The sequence below is a fragment of the Lichenostomus cassidix genome, chromosome 7 (assembly GCF_008360975.1).
Source record: "Lichenostomus cassidix isolate B80296 chromosome 7, HeHo_3.0, whole genome shotgun sequence".
Lineage (NCBI taxonomy): Eukaryota > Metazoa > Chordata > Aves > Passeriformes > Meliphagidae > Lichenostomus > Lichenostomus cassidix.
In genome coordinates this window covers 37,328,597-37,350,614 of record NC_139488.1, presented here as the reverse complement: position 1 = coordinate 37,350,614, position 22,018 = coordinate 37,328,597, and the positions used below count along the sequence as shown (strand labels likewise).

The window sequence follows — 22,018 nt, the reverse complement described above, 5'->3', positions numbered from 1 at the left end:
GGGTGCTGAGGTGAGGGTTGGTGTCAGTGCTACTGGGTTTGAAGACTTTCTCTGGGAATTGGCAAATTTATCTTTTTCTCTCTCTTTTCACACTTTTTCTCTTCCCCTCTCTTTTCCAAGGGCAAACCTTTCAAGGAGAAGCTGCAGGTTACAGCATGGAAACACTAATCGTCGTTATCCTGGCTCCTGTGATAGTGTTGATAGTTTTTTCTGCAGTAGCTGTGCTGATCATCCGGAGAATACAGAAAAACCACATGGAGAGGCTAAACTCTAGGGATGCAGAGTATGGCACAATCGAGGGACTCATTGCCTCGAACGTGGGGGACAGCACATTGGCAGTAAGTGACCTGTGTGCAGGGGGTGAGTTTTCCTCACTTCCCAACTCCCCTCTCCTCCTTCCACATGGCCACATCACTAAAAGGACTTTTTGCTGCCAGGGCAAGCCACTTGGCCTCAGGACTTGAGTGGTGGCATTCCTTTGCTCTCAAAACTGCAGTTTAAATGAATTTTAACCAAAAGATTGGTTTGGCAAGTATAGGTCCTTTGACCTGCAGAATCACTCTAAACTGTTCGTGTTCCTGGAAGGAATGTCAGCACGCTAAAACAGAGTGTGCCTGACTGTTGGCTGGCCTAAAGTAATGGGAACAGTGTAGAATTGTCCTGCCTTTTTGATACACAACAGCTGAAGGATTTGAAAAGATGTGATGCTAGGTGAAGAAGAAAATACTGATAATTTTTTAATTTAAAACCTTCAGATCTGACTGCCGTGATCTTGGTAGCAGGACTCTGGGATGACTGGGATATCAGTGACATTTTGTTGAGAGAAGAGCAGTGGAAGTTCTAAGAAATGTGCAGTGCTTACTGAAAGCTCAGTTTTCAAAATATGCTCTTGCTCATGTGGTCACTGGAAAATATAATGACCTGAGGGGGTGTTCCTTTTCTGGAGGCTGACTGTCCCTTCCCTGAGGCCAGAGCACAAGTGTCCCAGCAGCTTTATCTGAGCAGAGCAAGTCAAGCTTCAGGCAGATGGAGTGTTTGTTTCTGAAGCAGTGCAGTGTTTTCTTCTTGCATTGCTGAGATAAAATGTCCCCAGCATTAAGAGCCTGGAAAACATTTTCCTCTTTGATCCTGTCTTGCCATAATGTGCTTTCACTGCAGGGTTGAAGAGTGGCCTATGCCTGTTGATTTTTTTTTTTTCTTTTTAATGCCTTTGGTTCTCATTAATCAGCCCACAAGGCTGGAGTCCGTGTTACTGGTTTAAAACAGCTGGTCTTGATATATTCACCATGGACCAGGCATGTGTGCAACTGGCGATCTGTTCTTGAGCACTGAATTCTAGCTCTTCTCTCTTCTCTGTGCTAGATCATTTCCAGCCATTTGCAAATCTTTTGCACTTTGAGTCAATGTTACTTGGAAATAGTGATAAAGCCTGCAAAGAATAAATCAAAATTCTGTTTCAAAGAGCTGAGAGGAGCTGGGAGCTGTGAGGGTTTGGTCTGATGGAGCAGTCAGACCCTCTGAGCATTGGTGCTGCTGCTCTGCCCCTGAGTGTGGCTGATGCACAAAAAGTGATTGGTAGTTTCTGTGCCTAAATGTTCATCTAAACAGCAAGTCTATTTTCGATTCCAGATTTTTCTTCTCCATTGTGTTTTAAATCACTGGTTTTCTCGCACATTAGATAAGTTTACATTTAGGATTAGTCTCCACAGTGTAGCAAGTGCTTAAAGCCCTAAGCTGCTTAGTGGGAATGGAAAGAGCTCTGGCCTCTTCAAGTCTTGTTTTCACAGTTGCTGTAGATAAGTTTGGGGTTGGGCTTTTGTTTTTTTCTTTTTTTTTTGTTTTTTTTTTTTTGCCTCTGATGCTAGCAGGAAGGAAGAGGAGCTCTCAGTTCATGTTGAAAAGTAAGATAGCAATCACTGTCATTCCTAGATTATCTTTTCCTTGAATGCTCATTAAGAGGTTGTTAGAAGAAATGAGATTTCATGGATCTGGTTCAAGCCCAGCAATGCAGTTTTCTGGAAATAATAGGAAGTTGATTATACTTAGGCTTTTTTATTCTATTTTCCTTTGTAAAGAAAAAAGTCCATCAGTAATTGTTAATGCTTTGAACTGGTACAAAACTCATGGCTATAAAAGTAGCTGAGCATTAGCATTTTACAAGGCTAATGGGATTTTAACATTCAATTAGGATCTTGCTCATGTTTATTACAAGCTTAGAGCTCAAAGTCTGCTTTCTATGCGCTAAAAATACCAGAAACTGATAAAGCTTTTAAGAAAGATTTGTTACAGAAGATTTTCTGGAGTATCAGTGGCAAATCTTGTGTAGGTGATGATGGTAAATCCCCTCACCTTGTTTATTTGAAAACTGTTTTCAGTTCTAAATACCTGCACCGAGCTCGAATAGTCTGTCCCAAAGCTTCCTGTGGCTCTTCCCTGGCTCAGAACATCCCCAATAGCACTGGTGCAGGTAACCAGCAGTTTGCCAGCAGTTCGACTGTCAGAAGCCAAGTGGGGCTTGCAGGAGCAGGACAGGGAGGATGGCTGCAGCCCTTTCCTCCTGCTCCCCTGCAGCTCTGCTTTGAGGGTTGCTGCTTCATGGTTCCATAAATCCACGCTCAGGCTGGGAAGTGGAGAGGGAGGTGTTTGGGTGACTGTGCACACCCACCTGCTGGCCCAGCCCTCCCACAAGGGTGCACTTTTGGGGTGTTTGCCTGCTCCAGCCCTAGGGTGCTTCCCAGGGCCTGCCTCACTGCATAGGAATGAAGGTTTTCAGTACAGAAATCAGAGGAAGTTTAGTTCTTTTTGAGGTGCTGAGATTATTGCCAGATATAGGAAACTTGTATTAACCTTATTTGTTACTAATATATTAATTGATATTAATAACAAATTAATACCTGATTATAAAGGTTAATATTAACCTTATTTGTTTGAAAGAGGTATCAGAAACAGAGCTGAGAGGACATAAGTAAAAGAACAACGGAGTGCTGAAAAAGGGTGGAATCTCATGACAGGATAGCTGGTAGGCCAGGAGTGGCTTCCACAGACATCTCTTCACAGGCATCTATTGTCAAATATTTATTACACAAAATTACTTATTAAACAAATGCTCCTTGATTCCAAGTGACCAAATGGCATCCCAAGATCCACTGAGGTACCCCTGAGCTTTCCTGTCTGTTGTGCATGTAAACTGGGGAAAATGGGGTTTCTGATGGGTTCTAAACTTCTGCTTTTCCTTCTGAACAGGATTTGTTGGACCATTCCTGCACATCTGGAAGTGGCTCTGGACTTCCTTTCTTGGTGCAAAGAACGGTGGCTCGCCAGATCACACTTGTGGAGTGTGTAGGTCAGTGTCATTCTTGTTCACAGCTGGTAGCAAGCCTTGGTAATGAATCAGGGAAGCTCTATCTCCCATCCTCATCAGCTGTTTCTCCTCAGTTGTTCTTGTAATATATGCAACTTCTTAGGCTTCAGCCGATGGAAGATGTCCTCCTAGCTGCAGAATTCACAGCTTTGTGTTGTGCACACTGACCTTGCCGTGTGCTGCCTAAGTCACTTCAGCTGCAGAGGCACTGTCTTTGGTGTTTGAATGGTGACACCTCCCAGTTCAAGCCCTCTGTACTGCACTACAGGAAAATCTCTCAAAAACTCTGTACTGCACTAGTGTGCAGGGAGGAGAGATCCACACTGACAGGGCTTGCATCCAAAGCAAACAGGGAAAAGGAGGCATGCTGGAGCACAGTGTGATGGTAAGGAGTGGTGAGAAACGCATGCAAGGGTGATAAGACCACACTGGTGCAATACTTGGTTTGTGGCATTCCCATCCTTCCAGCTCATCCTGCCCTTTTGCCTAGTGAAGGCTGCTAGCTGACACCTTCTCCTGTGTGTTTTCCCCCACCAGGAAAGGGCCGTTACGGAGAAGTTTGGAGGGGTCAGTGGCAAGGAGAAAATGTTGCTGTGAAGATCTTCTCTTCTAGGGATGAAAAATCCTGGTTCAGGGAAACTGAGTTGTACAACACTGTCTTGCTGCGGCATGAGAATATTTTAGGTAAGTAGCACAAGCACATTGTGAATCCTGGTGTGTCTGGTGTAAAGCTGAGTTACCTGGATGGGTCACTTGTGAAGCACTGCACACTCACCAGGCATCTCACAGTCTCTATCTTATCACAGTGTTGTGATAAATAGTTGAAGGGAAATTTTCAGGGAGAGACTTCCAGGAGGGGCTGAGTCTCCAGTGAGGAATGTGTCGTAGCAGCTGTGACTCCTTGCCCTGCAGTATTCCAGCAGGAAGCAGTTAATCAACCAGATGAATCAGGTATTGGCAGCACAGCACACAGGAAACAGTGGAGTTGCCACAGACCCCTGTGGAAAGGATTTGCACTTGGAGCTCTCGTTGGAGAGTCCTGCACAGTGTGTCAGGGGACATTCTGGTGGATCTGTAATGGCTTGTAACCTCAATTTCCCTGCAGAAATGGAGGGATAAAAGGTGGGGAGTAGCTTATAATGGGATTTAAGGATTTGAGTATTTTCCCTTATGCCTGAGTAAAGTGCAATATGAGTCCATTATTTTCTTCTGTTTAACTGTTTTGCTCAGACTAAGCAGAGACTAACCTACTTTGGTGTTTAAACTTCAGCTATAGCTGCATGATTGATTATCTTGTTTTCCTGTAAATATGAACATAGATGAACCTTGTGCATCACTCATACCTCCTGTGCTCAGTTCTAATAGCTGAAAAAATGGCTTTGTAGTTTTGGGCCATGGCTGAGGTTTAAGCAGCCCTTTGATTCCTAACAACAGATGTGCCCTTTTGTCACTGCTGTGCCACCTCTCCAAATAAAAGCAGCAGCACACTTTCTGAGTGCTGACACTGCCTCACCCGCAGTCTGTCTTCAGTCAGCTTTCCTTGGGCTCCTTATCCTTGCTTCCTGTCAGAGAATCTTTCCTGGCTCTGTAGCTCACCCTGCTAGACATTTGTCTGTTTCCTGAAGAAGTTCCTTTGTTACTACAAAATAATTTGATGGCCTCCTGAAGTGTGAATTATTGAACTTCACTTCCTGAGAGAGAAAGGGACTTGGCTGAAATTACATTGCACATTACCCTTGGTGTTCTGCCTGTGTTTAGTCTTTCTTGATAACTGTCAAAGTTTTTGGCTACTTTATAGATGCTTTTAGATTTAATAAACACAGATTGCAGAAATGTCACATTGTGCACAAGTCTGACTTTAGGAGAGAAAGCAGTGGGTGTTCTTTTTGACAAATGTATGTGAGCTTTTAGTAAACATGGTTTGTTCCTCTAACTTGGGAATAAAACTTTTGTTGTTCCCAGCTAAAGCTGTTGAGGTCACCAGTTGGATACAGAACCAATGCAGAGGTGGCAGGAAGGGAACTTCCCCTGATTTTGGGTTTCAGTTTTAAGACATGACATTTTTGAAGGCAGTTCTTGAGGTTCATGAGTTTTGAACAAAAAATTTTCTCTGTTTCTTTGTAGAAGATCATTGTGGTTGGGCTACACATTTAACCCTTTTCTCAGCAGCCTGAGCTGCCTGTGGGCCCTAAAACTGGAATTGGTTGTTCATAGTTTGATGTTTGAGATGTTGCTGCTTTCCAGTGTGACCCTCTTAAGTGGGCAGCAGCAAATCTGCTACAGACTTGGAGTCTTCCTATTTGACTAGGAACTTACCCACCCCCAACACCTTAAAAAAGAAGGAAAAAGAAGAATATTTTTATAGTGTTTAGTCCTTACAAATAGTTATTTGGTGTGACTGACAAATAAATAAATGGGTTCTTGTGAATAGATGTGAGTTAGAGTTCCAGCATTTGTTGGCTTTATTTTCATCACAGTGATACTTTGCAGTTGTCTGCAGTGCAGTTGTAATTAAACAGGTTTTGCATTGCAAGCTGGATCAGCAGTGCTGATTCACAGTGTCACAGAACATTGTGAGTTGGAAGGAACCCACAAGGATCCTGAGTGCAACGCCTAAGTGGATGGCCTGGATGGGGATCAAGCCCACAACCTCACTGTAATCAGCACCCTGCTCTAACCCACTGAGCTTCTTTTCTTGAGGAGTCTTGAAGGAGCTCTGTCAGTTTATTTTCTTGTTTCTCCTTGCTCTCCCTCTAGGTTTTATTGCATCAGATATGACTTCCAGAAACTCCAGCACACAGCTGTGGCTGATCACACACTACCACGAGATGGGCTCTCTGTATGACTACCTGCAGCTGACCACGCTGGACACGGTGAGCTGCCTGCGCATCGTGCTGTCCATCGCCAGCGGCCTGGCGCACCTGCACATCGAGATCTTCGGCACGCAGGGCAAGCCGGCCATCTCCCACCGCGACCTCAAGAGCAAGAACATCCTCGTCAAGAAGAACGGGCAGTGCTGCATCGCCGACCTGGGTGAGCACAGCTCGCTGCTCCTGCAGGGATCGAGGGTGTTGGGTGACTGCAGCTGTGGAATCTTGTAGTGATCTGGCAGTAGTAACCTCGGAGTAACTGCGATGTCCTTGTGCTCCTCCGTGAGCGGCTGCTCTCCGCAGTGCCCGCCGCGGCCGCCAGGTGGCGCCTGCAGCACAACGGCTCGTTTTGGGTTTCCGTTGTTAATTCCCATTCCCAGTGATCAATCCTGCATCCAAACTACTCGTTTCGGGATGTTTTCTTGGGTTTCCGTTGTTAATTCCCATTCCCGGATCCCAGTGATTAATCCTGCATCCAAACTACTCGTTTCGGGATGTTTTCTTGGGTTTCTGTTGTTAATTCCCATTCCTGGATTCCAGAGATCTAATCCTGCCTCCAGTGATTAGACTTCATTTCTGAAATGATGTGTGTCCTCCCACAGACAGTCTGAGCCATGTGCTCGCTGTCCAGCTTGAGTGGTGCTGTGACCCCAGATCCTGTGATCCCAGATGATTCCATGAGCCCAGAAGTGGATTCCCTGGTACCAGATGGTTTGGAATTAAAGCTGGCAGGGTGCTGAGGAGCAGTCACAGCAGTGTGGCTTGTTTACACCTTGGAGGGATGTCTGAAAATAACTTTTTTGTCTTTTCTTTGAAGACAAGGGAGAAAATAGTGGTAGAATAGTATTTGGGTGCCACTGCCTAGGCAAAAAGTGTATGAGGAAATGGGATTTTTTTTTAATAATAATTCTACTGCACAGTTTCTATCACTTGTGCCTGAGGGTCTTGAGATACACACAGGGAAAACATAAAAGCCACATACCCTGGCCTCTGTAAATTTGCCGTGGGAATAGTAACAAATGGAGCAGTAAGTTGAAAATACAAAGCTTCAGAAACTGTCTTTTCAATAAATTTGTAGTTCACACTGAGGAGGAGCAGCACATTCTGGCATTGACTGACATGGCACTGGTACAGTGAAATCTACTGCACTATATATCTAGAGGCTTCAGGTGTTTGAGAGATTTTTCCAAGAAAGCACAGCAGTAAACACTTCCTGATTAGTTTTCATGGTGGTTAAATAGCTTTTTTTTTTTAATGTGAACTCTTCAGGCATGTGCCTGTCCCATTCTTCCTTATGTTTCTCCTCTGTAAGGGAAAGTCACCAAAGAATTTGTTGCTTCTGGCATGTATTCATTGCCTTTCTTCTGTGAGGCTCTGTCTCATTTCCATCCTCTGGTCTTCTCCTCTCCGCCTCAGGATGTGGAGCTGGGAGCTGCTCTGGCCCATGGCATCCCCAGGACCAGGAGCTGCCAGCACTGGCTAGTTGAGATATGCTCTGGCTAAGCAGAAGCTGTGTGACAAAGTCCAGCAATGGATGTCATTCCTGCTCAGTCTGTCAGCTGTGGAAAAGTTCTGTCCTTGTCCTTCTAAAGCAGTGCACATGCCTGATGCTGGGTCTGAGTTGAGCAACTCTGTGGGACAGCATGTAGTGCTGTGGGAAAGAGCAGATACTCTAGGGTGCTAAAAGGGTCTTGTAAAACCAATACATCCCTTTTTAAGAATTGGTATGTTAAATCAAGAGCTGCTCTGCCAGGGGCTCAGTGCCCCTCAGTTATGTGTGCTCTGAGAGCCCCTGGGGTGGAGCAGGATCTGCTTCCCAGCTCCCAAACAGCTTGGATGCCTCTGTGATGGGAACCAGGTTACAACACTCTGTCCCTTGACCTCATTGCACCACCTCCTTGGTGTGCAGTGTGTGAGATGCTGACTTGCCTCCCTCAGCTGTAAACCTTTGACCTGTCAGCCTGTGGAATCTGTTTTGCCCAGTTTGGATGAAGTGTTATGATTTTTATCAAAGTGTTCTCTGAGGTCTTGATGTTTTCAGAGTAGGCCAGGAAATGTGGTTTCTAACCTTTGTTTGTAGTTGCAAGCTTTTTTAGAAAAAAACTATAATACATACATATTGTAGAATATAATCAAATATGAATTTAAATAAGTAGATAATTGTGTAAGTGTGGGTGTCAATATTTGACAAAAATACTTGGATGTGGAAGCAGACTTCTCATCAGTCTGGGGTCAGGAGATGTTACATAAGGTATCCCTAAGAGAGGTGGGGATAAACTTTTTAGCAGGGCATGTTGTGATAGGCCAAGGGCTGGTGGTTTGAAATTGAAAAAGGGTCAATTTAGATTAAATATATGAAGTGTTTTACAATGAGGGTGGGGAGGCACTGGCCCAGGGTGCCCAGAGCAGCTGTGGCTGCCCCTGAATCCCTGGAGATGCCCAAGACCAGGTTGGACAGGGCTTGGAGCAGCCTGGGATAGTGAAGGTGTCCCTGCCATGGATGGGGTGGGGCTGGGTGAACTTTAAGGTCCCTTCCAACCCAAACCATCCTGTGATTCTGTGATCTTTCTAGAGGTGCCATAAGCATTTTCTTATCAGCCTGAAATATCTTGAAGTGCATTTAGATTGTAGAAAAGTGTTTTCCAAATTTTTGTTACATTGAAGTACAGACTGTTCTTTGGAAAGAAAAGAAAATGAATGATCTGGTGATAGGTTAATTTTTGTGGGACTGAGGTAAAAAGCCCTTTAAGGTTCACCTAAAATAAACTCCTGTTAAATGTAAATAGTATATGTCATTCTTAGAAGATTTGCCGGGGAAATTAGGGAGAGTTTGCGTCGCCCTCTCTGTCGCTTGGCTCTGCCATGCACCCACTGCTGCTCAATTTGCAGTGCTCTCTGTTTACCGTGGCCAAACGAGTGCACTGTGTGTTTCCAAATTTACAGTAATTTAGTCCCTCACATAATGTTCTCTGCTTAAATGTTTAGTAATTAGTAGAAACCAGGTAGAGTGGTTTTGTCTGACTCATTTTAGATCTGCTTGAGGATGTTTATTTTTCAAGTTGCTGCAAATACGGTGTTTTTTATTTTCCAGCTTTATTTTTTTGACTTGTGTGTATCCTTTGTGCAGTGTTTTTCTTCTCCCTTCCCTACAGTTCGGGTGTATCCACCTACCCAAAAGGTCTATAAATAAATTTGAATGCAATGTAAAATTGTTTTCTTCTGAGCAGCAGCTGTTTGGCCTCTGTGTATCTGTGCCCGGAGCTCTGGGGACATCCAGTGGCTGCAAAACACTTCATGAGGATGTTTTGCAAGAGTGCAATAAAATGCTTAATGGTAATCCCTGAGGAGATAATGGGCTAGTCTGCAGCCTCAGGGGCTGGTTTTGCTGGCGAGTTTGGAGCTGACCCAGTCGGTCTTTGGACAGTTGGGCCCTCAGCTCCTTCTCTTTCAGAAACCATCTGAGGGTCGCTGCTGCTGGGGACCTTTAAGGGTGTGCTGCCACAGTTGAAGGGGACTTAACAGTGACTTCTTTTTTCTGTCCTGCAGGCCTTGCAGTTATGCATTCCCAAAGCACAAACCAGTTGGATGTGGGGAACAATCCCCGTGTAGGCACCAAGCGCTACATGGCTCCAGAAGTGTTGGATGAAACAATCCAGGCAGACTGCTTTGACTCCTACAAGCGAGTGGACATCTGGGCCTTTGGGCTGGTTCTTTGGGAAGTGGCCAGGCGCATGGTTAGCAATGGTAAGTGCTTGGGACTCCTTGCTTTGCCTCCAGGAGAGGGTGAGGAAGTGGCAATTCACAGCAAAGCAGCTGCCACCAAAATGCACTGGAACATGCTGGGCCTCCACAATAGTTTGATTCCTGATAGGCTGAGGAAGCTGTTGGTGTGTTGGGTACAGTGGCTCAATCTTGTCATTTCTGTAAAGGCAAAGAAAGAGAGTCCCCTGCTCATTCTAATCCCTGCTGAGATCTAGTTCATACCCAATAGCTAAGTTAAAGTTTTGGATCACAAAGTCTCTACCCTTCTTTCTTATGTTATTAAACCATGGTGAATGTTTGTAGGTGGCAGTTTCTCATGACAAGCCCGTGGGACAAGGGATGGAGGAACAGGACACAGGGAATGGCTTCCCACTGCCAGAGGGCAAGGAGAGATGGGATATTGGGAAGAAATTCTTGGCTCAGATGGTGGGGAGGCCCTGGCACAGGTTGCCCAGAGAAGCTGTGGCTGCCCTTGGATCCCTGGAAATATCCAAGGTCAGGCTGGACAGGAATTGGAGCACCCTGGGATAGTGGAAGGTGTGCCTGCCCATGGCAGGGGGTGGCATTGGATGGGCTTTAAGGTCCCTTCCCACTCAAACCGTTCTGGGAGTCTATGAAGTAAGGAGGAGTAAAGGTAAGAAGCCACTGCAGTATATGTGAATTGTAGTTGATTGGAGAGCAGAAAGCCAGAGGCCGTGGGAGAACAGTAGGGTGTGCTGGAAGTGACGAAAGTCACCTCAGAGCTGTGCAGGAAGTCCAGGCAAGGCTGTGCTGAAGGACCTGGGTGTCCCTGGGGCAGTGGCCAGCCTGTGCTCCCGGGGCAGCATGTCACAGGTCAGTGACGCCGTGTGGGTGCAGCGCTGTGGGACAGAGGTTGAGTGGCTCACTTGCACCACTGAGGGCTTCTGTGGAGCTGGCTGCTCCCACAGGCCTGGGATGTCCAGCTTCGGCAGCTCTGAGTACTCCACAGCCACTAGTGGAGTAAAGGCCAGAGCCTCTTCCTTTGTCTTCAGCACTGCATGTCTTTTCCAGCAGCCGCCTGTGTGCCTTGTGCTTGGGAAAGACTTCATGAAAATAGTGAATTAGAGCCAGACGCTCTCTGCAGTGATAAAGTTCATCTGTAGTATTCTCATGGCCCTGGGAGTGTGTTCAGGGCTGTGTGACGTAGCTGCAGTTGGGCATTTGGCTTGTGCAAAGCTCCAGCTTTACCTGCGGGACGGCTGTGGCAGGGAGGACACAGAGCGGGTTGTGTTCATGAGGTCTCACGGTCAGCTGGGTTCTGGGGTGAGGCAGGAGAAGGGTAAAGACAGGAATTCTGCCCAGCAGGTGATGTTTGGTAAATGCAATTGGGAATTGCTCTGAGGAGGAGGGTGGGTGATGCTGCTTTACAAAGCGCATTGTCCTGTGTCCATGTCAGAACAGCACTGGCCAAACTCTGCAGGCTGCCTGGTGCTTCTTTCTGACAGGAACTCACTTGGGTAGCCAGGTGTCCAAATTGCCCTCTTGTTTTCCAAGGCACTTGTAATTTTCTGAAGACTGTTTCCCTTTTTGACTAATCATCACAGACGAGGGTTTACAGATTTTAATGCAGTATGCATAGGAGTATCTGGGATTTTGATCTTCATCTCCAATAGAACAATAAAACTAAAATTCAACCGCTGTAGCAAAGATTAAGAACCTCTTTTCAACTTCAGGGTATCAAAAGCAGCAGAGATTCTCCTGGATTTCATGTCTGGCTGTGGGACAGCAGATTTCAGTCTGTTGGTCCCAGCTGTCAGCAGCAGCCGTTTGATGTTCCTGCTGGACTCAGAGAGCCTCATTAGCTCCAGCTTTTTCCATGCTTCTGACCCAAATGTCTGTCTTTGAGCACCAGTTAGTAAATTGGCTTTCTGAGAAGGTTGGGCTCCATGTAGGTGGTTTGTGAGCCTGATCCAGTAAGGAAGCAGAGAGCTGCATGCATGTCTTGGGGAACAGGCAGAGGGGCTCCAGCCTGGCAGCATTCTGTGAGGAGGGTGTTGTGCTGGGGGAGCACACACACACACACACACAACTCCTCTGTCCATGCCAAAGCCAGGAAATGGCCAGGTTGTTGGTTTCAGGGCTGGACAGGGGCTTGGAGCAACCTGGTCTATGGAAGGTGTCCCTGCCTGTTGCAGGAGTGGAATGAGATGAGCTCTGAGGTCCCTCCCACCTCAAACCAGTGCGTGATTTTATGAAGATGCATTGAGCTCCTGAGGGCCACAGGCTCTCAGGTGTTTGGCTTGGTGATGGCATGTGGTGCCAGTTACCCTGGGGTTTTACTGTTTTCATAACAAGGAATGAAATGCTTTGAAGCACCAGCTTGAGGGTCTGTAGATGCTGATGAGCTTATTGGACTCTTTCAGGAGTCATGAAAGCACCAAAGTGTGTGGTGAGGCTGTTAAGAGCCACAGTGCAAACCTTACATTTTTCCATTTGCTGGTAGAAATCCCAGGTGCTGGTAGGCAGGAATCCTGCATGCAATACAAAACGTGGCCTTTTGGCAAGGGGTTTACTGCTCATCCTTTCAGCTCTAGCGTCTGCAAAGTGGGTATAGCTCATACTTTGTGCACTTGCAATATGAGCCAATTAATTAACATTTTGGGTAGAAAAAGCGGTTCCTGGGGCAGTGAGCGCTGTTCTGTTGTTCAGACGCTGCATGACACTGCAGGGTTGACTGCTAAAGGATTTTTGTGCCTCTCAGACAGGTGGGTTGTGCATTCCCTCTGTCCCTGCAGAAGTGCTGTTCCCTGACACAGTCATTGAGTAATGTCTGCTTGTGTCTCACCAGGTATTGTGGAAGACTACAAACCACCCTTCTATGACTTGGTTCCAAATGATCCCAGTTTTGAAGACATGAGGAAAGTGGTCTGTGTGGATCAGCAGAGGCCCAACATTCCCAACAGATGGTTCTCAGACCCGGTCAGTGTGGTGCTGCAGGGTGGAGCAGATATGTGCTGCCCTTGCTTTGACAGAGTCATGGAAGTTTTTTCAGTTGTCAGTTGCCATGGAGAAGATCTCGATGGGCATCAGCAGCAGTGTCACCTGTACAGGTGTTGGCAGGTGCTGGCCTGGCCTTGGGAGCACTGAGCAAACTGATGACTGCCAGGTCTTAGCTGGTCACAGATTGGTCTTTCAGGAGCATGATTTAGCAAAAAGTCTTACAGCTGCTTCTCCTGGCTGGTTGTTCTCCCTCCAAGGGGAAGTGAAGGGGAGGGCAGCTAGTCCAGGGCTTTCTATGGCTTACAAGCACACACAACAGAATGCTTGTCTCTCCTGCCTACAAGATAACGGGCTATTTCTTCTTGGAAGACTGATGCTCACGTTTATTTTTCTTCATCAGTATCAGTCTGGCCTCTCCAGGCTTCCCAGCTGTTTTGTCCTTACCCCTGATGCTCTGGAGGGCAGTTTGAAATTGTAGGGCTGGGCAGGGCAGAAGGCCCATCTCTGAGGTTTGGGTGTGGAGCTGTGCCCTGTGCTGAGAGCCCAGCCAGTTAAACGTGTGCTTGCCAGGATGAAATCCCAGACAGAACTTCTGCACTTTCTCAGCTGCCTTCATGGGTTTGCAGGAGTTTGTTTCAGTGAAGAGAAATTCTATGTAGTGTTTGCTTAATTAGAAAAAACTCCAAAACTCTATTGTTTACAGTTTTATTAGCTGGTCACTCCAGTCAGCCTATGGACTAGTTGTGCTCTTGGTTTAATCAGGTTATCAGACTTGAGGAGTTTTTCAGTACATGAAAGCTCTGTATTTGATAGGTAGTGGGAAACTCTGAAAATAGAGTGTTCAGTAGCTAATAAAACCTGTCTGCGTGAGTGTGTGAGCCCAGGCAGTGCTTCCTTGGCTTGTTATTTGTGAACTGACCTGTGCTGTGTGGTTTCTGTTCTTCCCCAGACGTTGACGTCCCTTGCCAAGCTGATGAAGGAGTGCTGGTATCAGAACCCATCGGCCAGACTGACAGCCCTGCGCATCAAAAAGACTTTGACCAAAATTGACAATTCCTTAGACAAACTGAAAGCTGACTGTTGACCCTCTCCTCGCGGTGCTCTCCCGACAGGAAGCACTTGGCTGGCCCAGAGGGCTCTGGCCAGGCAGTTCATCCCCCTGGTCCCCATGGGCTGCTCGGAGCAGGAGTTCTGGGGAGCAGCTGGGGGACCCTGGGACACCTGGACTGCTCGGACCACACCTGGGTGAGCGTGGAGGACTCAGCTGGATGGGCTGTGGCTGAGCTAGTGGCCTGAAGGAAGACAGAGAAATCCTAAGACAAGATCAGGGCATTAAACAATGGCTTTGAACAGCTTTTTTATTTTCTTTTTTTTTTCCTCCTTTTTTTTTTTCTTTCCTTTTTTTTTTTCCTTTTTTAAAAATTTTATTTTAATTCTTCTCATCACTCCCAGGGTGAACACATGGAAGTGGTAAATTTTAATCAGCAATATTGCCTGTGCTTCTCTTCTTTATTGCACTAGGAATTCTTTGCATTCCTTACTTGCACTGTCACTGTTAATTTTAATGACATGACTTGCCAAAAATATGATTGGCTGTATCCTGCATTGATCTATGCCTGAGTAATAGGAAAAGAATTTGGTAAACTGAAAATGTAACTGTCAGACTTTAGCTGCATTTTACATGTGTACTGATGTTTACAATAACGCTGAACATTAGGAATTACTCGTTTATCCAAAACTTGCAAATTATTTATTACTAGTGCACTTGCCAGTTTTTTAAACTGTAAAATAAGTGCATAAAGTTAAAGCTTATTTTTATGTGGCCTCTTTCATGATTTCTTACACAGACGTTTTTGTAACACAATATAACCTGAAACATTACTTGTTTTCTGTATGATCATATTACAACTTGATAGTCACATTTTAAGTGCTTCACATTTGTAGGTGTGTGGTCTGTACCATATTTTCAGTTGGAATATGGAACGTATATATAGCCATTTCCCACAGGACCTTGCGTCTGGCATCTTACTGATCTGGGAAAGGACAGCAATGGAGGAATTAACTAGAATTTTAGGTCATGAATGCTGTGGGGAAAATGCATTTTATTTCTTCTAAGCTATATAATATGCATTTAAACTCTGCCAGAAAAATAACTATTTTGTTTTAATCTACTTTTTCTATTTAGTAGTTATTTGTATAAATTAAATAGAATGTTTTCAAGTCAAACCACAGAGCGTTTTGGTTGTGTTCCTGCCCATCAGTGACCCGGTGGCACGGTGGGGACCTTGGGCTGTGCCTGCAGGGTCCTGGTGGCTGCTGGTGCCCCTCTGAGGTGCTGAAGCTCTGCAGGTGCAGAGGGAGGTGCTGAGCTCTCCTTGGGCACAACACCAGCCATGTGTGTCCCCCAGCCCTGCCGTGGTCTGGGATCCCTGACCTGCGGGGAGGAAATCAGCTCTGTTGGCACCAAAGGGATCTCTGTCTGGGCCTCTCCACAGCCTCCTTTCCTCCTCATGCCACATGGAGAAGTGCCCAAGAAGTGGCAGTGCCCTCTCATCCTTGGAAAAGAGCTGCTTTACTTGGAATCCCCAGGCAGTCTAAGGCTCTGGGCAGTGGTCAGCCTCAGACAAGTTTTCTGTCTGGGGTAAAACACTTCTCTGAAGTTCCCTTCGACGCTTCAAACCTGCCAGATTCTGCTCTGCTGCCTCTCTGTAACTTTTCCTTCTCAGCCCCATCCAGCCAGAGGAATGCTTCATTCCACACTGCTAGTGCATGAATGGAAGCCAAGTGTGTGGGGTAGGTGCTGCCTGGGGCTGAGAGACAGCGTGGTGTGGAGCTCTGCAGAGCAGCCTGAGCTGCCACCAGCTGCCAGCTCTCTAATTATAAGTAGAAAAAACTAGGAAAAGCAGGATCCAATGAGATTCTCTCTTAGTTTATAATAGGAAGTCCAATGCCTGAATGTGTTTTGGTTTGCTTTAGATTGGTGTGTATGTGAGTTGTGTGCTGGGCTAACTGGGACAGCTGCAGCCTAGGAGGGATATCAGTGGCACAGGGGGATCAGGGTTGGACTGAAGCTGCTGGGTGAGTGGTGGTTGCTGGTGCAAGGTGAGGAGTACAGCTGCAAGGTGTGCTGCACTGGTGGTGACTGCCTGAAGCTCTGCAGTCCCCCCGTGCCTGGTGTGACACCTTTGTTCCTGGAACAGGTGGCAGGATTTAAACCAAGTGGGAAGCAAGGCAGGCTCTTGGGGAGGTGCTTGGGGTGAGGCCAGTACAGGAGGGGACAGGCCAGGGTGACAGGAGGTGGCACTGCAGACAGAGAGGACAGAGGTGGCAGTTCAGTGTGCAATGTGAGTGGAGTGTATGGTCAGATTTTTGCTTGGATGTTTCCCCCTCTACAGCACAGCTGCAGGTTGGGAGCAGCACCATATACTCCATAGTGGTTCCTGCTGCTGTCCCTGCAGATCTGGGTTTTCCAACCCCATTGCTGCTTGTCAGCTGTGCTGGGGCTGCTTGGGATGCTGCAGGATATGGGGTCTGCAGCAAGGACACACACAGTTCCTGCTCCACCCTTCTGTCAGGAGTTGTGCAGAGCCAGAATGTTCCCCCTAAGCCTCCTTTTCTCCAGGCTGAGCTCCTTTCCCAGCTCTCTCAGCTGCTCCTGGTGGTCCAGACCCTTCCCCAGCTCCATTGCCCTTCTCTGGATGTACAGGGGCGAACTGACTAAAGGATAAACCCACAAACCCTAGGAACACCCCAGTTAATACCCTGTTTATCCTGTGTTAGGTAAAGAAGATTATCCAGGCCAAGCCAGTGGCAGGCTAACAGAGTCTGTCAGTGCTGGGACTCCTGGGTGTGCTGAGTAAGGTCACTGTCACTGCTGCTGCTCTGAGGGCTGCCTTCTGCACAGCAAAGCATCCAGGGTTTATTTTAAACATACTTCACTTTCACACCCTGCAACTGAAGTACTTTTGGTTCAGGCATCCACTGAACTATTTCAAGAGTTACCTAGTGTGTGTGTTGGAATTGGACTGCTATTTGGCAAATGTGAATCAAGAAAACGAAATGGAAAATAATCATTAGGAGTAATTTCTTAGCAAGCTGTCATCCCTTGACTTGGGATAAGTCCTTAACCACTGTGCTTTCCTAATTTACTGTTACTGCTGAGGACAGTCAGGGTCTGTGCTGTCCAAAGCCAGCATGAGTAGCTGGGTTCCCTCTTGGGAACTGGAGTGTGGTGCGCCTGGGAGCAGAGAATGGAAAACTCAGTGACAGCCAGGGAAGGACTGTCTGTGGTCTGTGTGATTTAACCTAATTTCCACGTGTCTGGACAGTCACAGGAGAGCATTTGTTGCTGCTTTTCCCTGGAGGTGTTAGGGCTTGGGCACTGGGGGAGGTTCCATGTGAAGGGAACATCTTGCTTCCCACCCTATTTTTCCAGTGTGTTCATTAGTCAATGTTCCTCTAGTACCTCCACAAAATCTAATCTTCTAAAGAGATTTGGAATTCTTATATATAATCTGCTGCAGTAAGGGTGTTGCTGCATTTATTACTATGGCGATGGCACAGGCAGTTCTTTCGGTGGAGTTGAATTATTCATGTGTCTGGCAGGTTTGCAGTGCAGCAGCCAGGATGGAGCTGCTCGAGGTGCCTCGCTGGGGATCAGAGCCTGCTGAGAGGTGGCCCTGCATGGCACTGATGAGTAGCACTGCCTGTGGGATTCAGCTGTCCTGTTGGTGGGAACAATCCCTGGCAGGTACAGGAGGAAGACTGGATGGACCTAGAGGTGCTTCATATTTTGGGGGGGTACAGGAAATGTAGCTTTTTGTTTGGATTTCTCTGTTGCCCTGAGAGACTGTGGCTACCCCATCCCTGGAAGTGTTCCAGGCCAGGTTGGATGGGGCTTGGAGCAACCTGGGATAGTAGGAGGTGGAATGGGATGTGCTTTAATGTCCCTTCCAACCCAAACCATCCTCTGATTCCATGATTCTATATACAGAAGGCCTTTTTGTTACTGGTAAGGAATATGTGGCACTCCAAGGTGTCCTGGGGACAGCTGCTGGGAGCACCCTGAGGCACTCCAGTTAGTGTTGGTGTAGAGAAGTCATTGAAGGCTTCTTTCTCCTTAGTTGGAACTTCCCTTGTGGGCCTTCTGGGCTGGAATTATCCATCAGAAATCCATATGAAGCCTTCCAGAATTGTATTTACCTGGATTAAACTGTTGTGATAGGGACAGTTCTCTTCCCTGTGAGGCAAAATGTCTGCTGTACAAAAAGCTCAGCCTTGGTGCAGTGGTTGGCATTGGAGAAGGGAAGCAAAGACATTCCAGGTGCTGTTCCATTTATAGAGAGAGAATCTCAAACACAGAATACATTTTAAAGACAAGATTTGTGTGGGGAAAGTAAGAGTTTTATCCAATGTCGAGCTACTGAGGTACTGTGACAGGTGCTCTCACCTGGGAGCAGCACATTGGCTTTGCATGGCCCCAATCTCCTGCCCCATGGGTCTCTGCAGTACTTTTGTCCAATTTTCACCACCCAAAAAATCCCTTCCCAAGTGTCATAAATATTTCAGATTCATGGCATAGATCTCTTTTCATTCTTGGAATAATCTGGAAAACCTGGAGCCTTAAAATGCGATCCCTCTACAAGAAGTGGTGGTGGGAGGAAGGAGCAGTTGGATGTTAGACTGGAATTTTCTCCTGAAACCTTGCAGACATGGCTGTGGTGTTACCTGGGCTGCCTGCACTGGAGAACAGCTCTCTGCCCAAAGTGCTCAAGGGAGGAAGCAGCAAAGGCTGCAGAGCAGTTTGTAAGGGCAGTGGAACTGCTGGCACAGGAAAGCTCCTGTAGCTCAGGGTGTGAAGCGGCTGCAGAATCAGGAGGGAAAAGGATTGCCTTTTGCCCCTGCAGTTCTCCTTGTTTGGTTTTTCCTGTGTGTGGGACTGGCAGTGCAGGGAGCTCAGAGCAGCTGGGGTTGGCTGTGAGCTGTGGGATCCCCGTGGAGAATGGGCAGTGCTGCTCCCATGGCCACAGCTCTGACCCTTGGCCTCAGGCCAGGCAGGGCCATGGATCCACGGCATGGCCAGAGGTCACACGGTTGTGTTTAGCTTACCCTGGGAACACACTCACACCTGGGGCAGATTTACTCTGTCAAGTCTCTTGTAATGAGATTCTGTGGGAATTTAAAACATGACAGCCCCTCCACACTGAGAAGAAGGACACTGATACCAGTAAATAAAATAAGGCATTTTGCTGTTTCTAATTGCTAGCTGAAGTGAGAGAACTCAAAATTGTGTCTTCTCTGCAAGCACTTTAAAAATTTTTTTTTTTAGAAACTTCACACAATTCTGTGTTCTCAGTGTCTTTTGCTGTGTTTTATGAGGATCTTGAATTCAAATTAAACCTTTAGGAAAAGGGCTCTAGCCCTCTCCCATACTCTGACTCTGTGCCTTTGGCCATTCCAGCCATTACCAGTGGATGGTTCAGTTTCCCTGTTGCTGTTTCTGGCAAATCTCCTCTCGCTCCCCTGGGAGAAGGTTCCACACTGAGCCACTAGAAACTTCCCACTGGAAATACAGTGGATTTGGCTCAGGTAGAAATGATGCCCCTGGATCCCTGGAAATGTCCAAGGCCAGGCTGGACGGAGCTTGGAAGAACCTGGGAGAGTGGAAGGTGTCCCTGCCCATGGCAGGGGATAGAATGGGATGGACTTTAAGGTCCCTTCCAACCCAAACCATTCCATGATGAAGTAACTTCTTCATTACACTAAAGCTCACTCTTTGGACACTTTTTAAACCTGAATGATGCTAAAATACTCCAAGCAGTTCCATTATGACTCTCCTCATCAGAAAGGCCCCTACTTCGTGTAATATGTCCTTATCCATAGATTTATGGGCTACTGTGTAATAGATTTCAGAGCTGTAGGAAGCAGCATTTGGGGAGAGGGTGACTAAAGAATTATAAAATGTTTCTTGGAACAGTTTGGGAATTTTTTACTTCTTGTTCTAATTGCCACAGTCAACAATATAATGCTTTAGCAGGAATGTGTCATTTTGATGGGAAATTTTCCATGGTTTCATAGCATTTCTGGATGAACACAGTGAGACTAAGGGAGTGCAAGGCAGCTCTGTAGCCAGGACACTGATCTGGCATGCAGAGGACCAAGGGGAGGGACAACTGCTGACCTGCTGCCCATTCTGGGGTGTTTATGGATTCCCTTTTGTTTTGCTTGCACAAAATTTCAGTAGATCTTGGTCTTGTGTTGATGTGGAGCAAAATAAATTACAAAACAAAATTGCTGGCTTTTGGCCAGCTCTAGAAGTGCTTCCAGTTGGCAAAAGTTTCTCTGGTGTTACCTATTTCCAAAGACTCTTAAATCCCCAGGACAGGCTATTTTTGTCCCACTATGAACCATGCCATGCAAGCAGCTAAACTGGAGAGCACGTTTGTCTCACAACAGCCTCAAAGCATGGTGAGTTTTTTTCCCTCCCATCCCTTGTCTTGTTGTATTTTTGGTTTCTGCTAGTGTTTGGTGTGTCAAAGGCCTGAGAAAGATCAGGCAAAGGGTGACAATGGATAACTGAGACCCAAACCTTCAGGTCCCTGAGTGCTCTAGAGGCACAGTAAGCTGGGAGTAGCTGAATGGATTTGCTGGGTTTTTACCTTTGTTTTAAACTCAGTTTCAAACAATTTGAAATGCAGGCAGCTGTTGATTCTGCAAGAATGATAACTATGCCATTTATTTACACCAAACCTGTTGAAAGAGGTTAAAACCTGGCACGCAATTTTAAATGCTTTGCTGCAGATTTCACAGATGTCATATAACACAGGGTGTAGCAGTATATGAAGTGCCCAGACAATGAATTTTCTAAGGCTGAGAGGGAAACAAAAGCTCTGTAGTGTGTTTTGAAGATGTGCAGCATTATCAGTATTAAATCATGCCTGTCTCGATGCATCTTGGAATGGCATGTGATTGCCAATGGTGTGAAAAAGCTGATGGGTCATCTGGCCCAAGAGAGGTGGGACTGAGCAATGTGATCCATGTTCTGATATGCTGCTTTTCTTTCCTACAGAAATGAGAGGGGAAATGAAGGGACTTATCAGATATTTAATTTGAACACATACCAATATCCTTAATCTTAGTGATATACATTGATTTTTGTCAACAAGCCTTGCAACTTCCAGTTGTGTATTGAAATCCCAAATAAAATGCTCCAGCTTTGGCATGGCAGTATCTGCAACACTGCTGTTCATAACAAGTCTTCAGTCACTGGAATTACTAACTCCATTGGTCCATTACTCTAGGAATATATGATGTATAATGTGTTGGTATCTCTAAACTGGTGCTTAGTTGGTGTTTAAATTTGTCTGTCACTGCTGAACCATCTGCTCCTGCAGCAGGACAAGTGTCTGGAGCAGCAGGGCAGGATCATGCTGGGCACTAGCTCACAGGAGATTCCTCACAGGCTAAACACAAAGGGAACATTGAAAACAAGGATATAAGTGGGCTGAATTAAAAAATTGGCACCAGACAACAACTGAACCTCACTCACACCACCTCGCACACCCAAATCTCTGAGCCACTCTTTCTGCAACACCTGAGCGAGGAACTTGGTGAGAAGGAAGGTTCTGGCTTTTAACCAGACTTATTGGGTTTGGAATGGTGTGATTTGGGGTCAGTCCTTTGGGTTCTCATCAGGAACGACTGCTGCAGCTGTAGCATTTCATGGATGGAGCTGGGAAACCATCTTGTGATCTCTGTGCATCATCTCAGCCTGACATTTCTGGTTAGATCTGGTTCAAACAAGAACTGAAGTTATGGTAGAGGTTGCCATCAGAGGTACAAAGAGAAGGCAGTAGGATTTGGCAACTGGATAATGTTCCAGAGCTCTGCAAGTCACATTGTGCTCTCACCCTTGTGACTGAGCACCACAACTGAAACCATTGGTTGGTTGCAAATGCTTTTTATCTCAGCAGTGGGGCAGAGATGAGTTTGGCTCTGTCACCTGCTGGACAGTTAAGTTCCTTCAACAGTTTTCCCAAAGGCTGTGGGATACAGAAGAAGGATA

General features: G+C 46.4%; 1 protein-coding gene across 2 annotated transcripts in view; it reads left to right on the top strand.

Annotated features, from left to right (window-relative positions):
- The window catches only part of ACVR1 (activin A receptor type 1), a 42,546-nt gene extending 27,366 nt beyond the window's left edge, over positions 1-15,180 (top strand). For both annotated transcript variants that reach the window (XM_085067227.1, XM_085067226.1), the window contains exons 4-10: positions 121-338; positions 3,244-3,343; positions 3,899-4,045; positions 6,119-6,394; positions 9,778-9,975; positions 12,803-12,933; positions 13,904-15,180. In XM_085067227.1, the coding sequence (XP_084923353.1) occupies positions 121-338; positions 3,244-3,343; positions 3,899-4,045; positions 6,119-6,394; positions 9,778-9,975; positions 12,803-12,933; positions 13,904-14,038 (1,205 nt within the window). In that variant the 3' untranslated portion in view covers positions 14,039-15,180. The remainder of the gene's footprint in view (positions 1-120; positions 339-3,243; positions 3,344-3,898; positions 4,046-6,118; positions 6,395-9,777; positions 9,976-12,802; positions 12,934-13,903) is intronic.
- Positions 15,181-22,018: the final 6,838 nt, after the last annotated feature.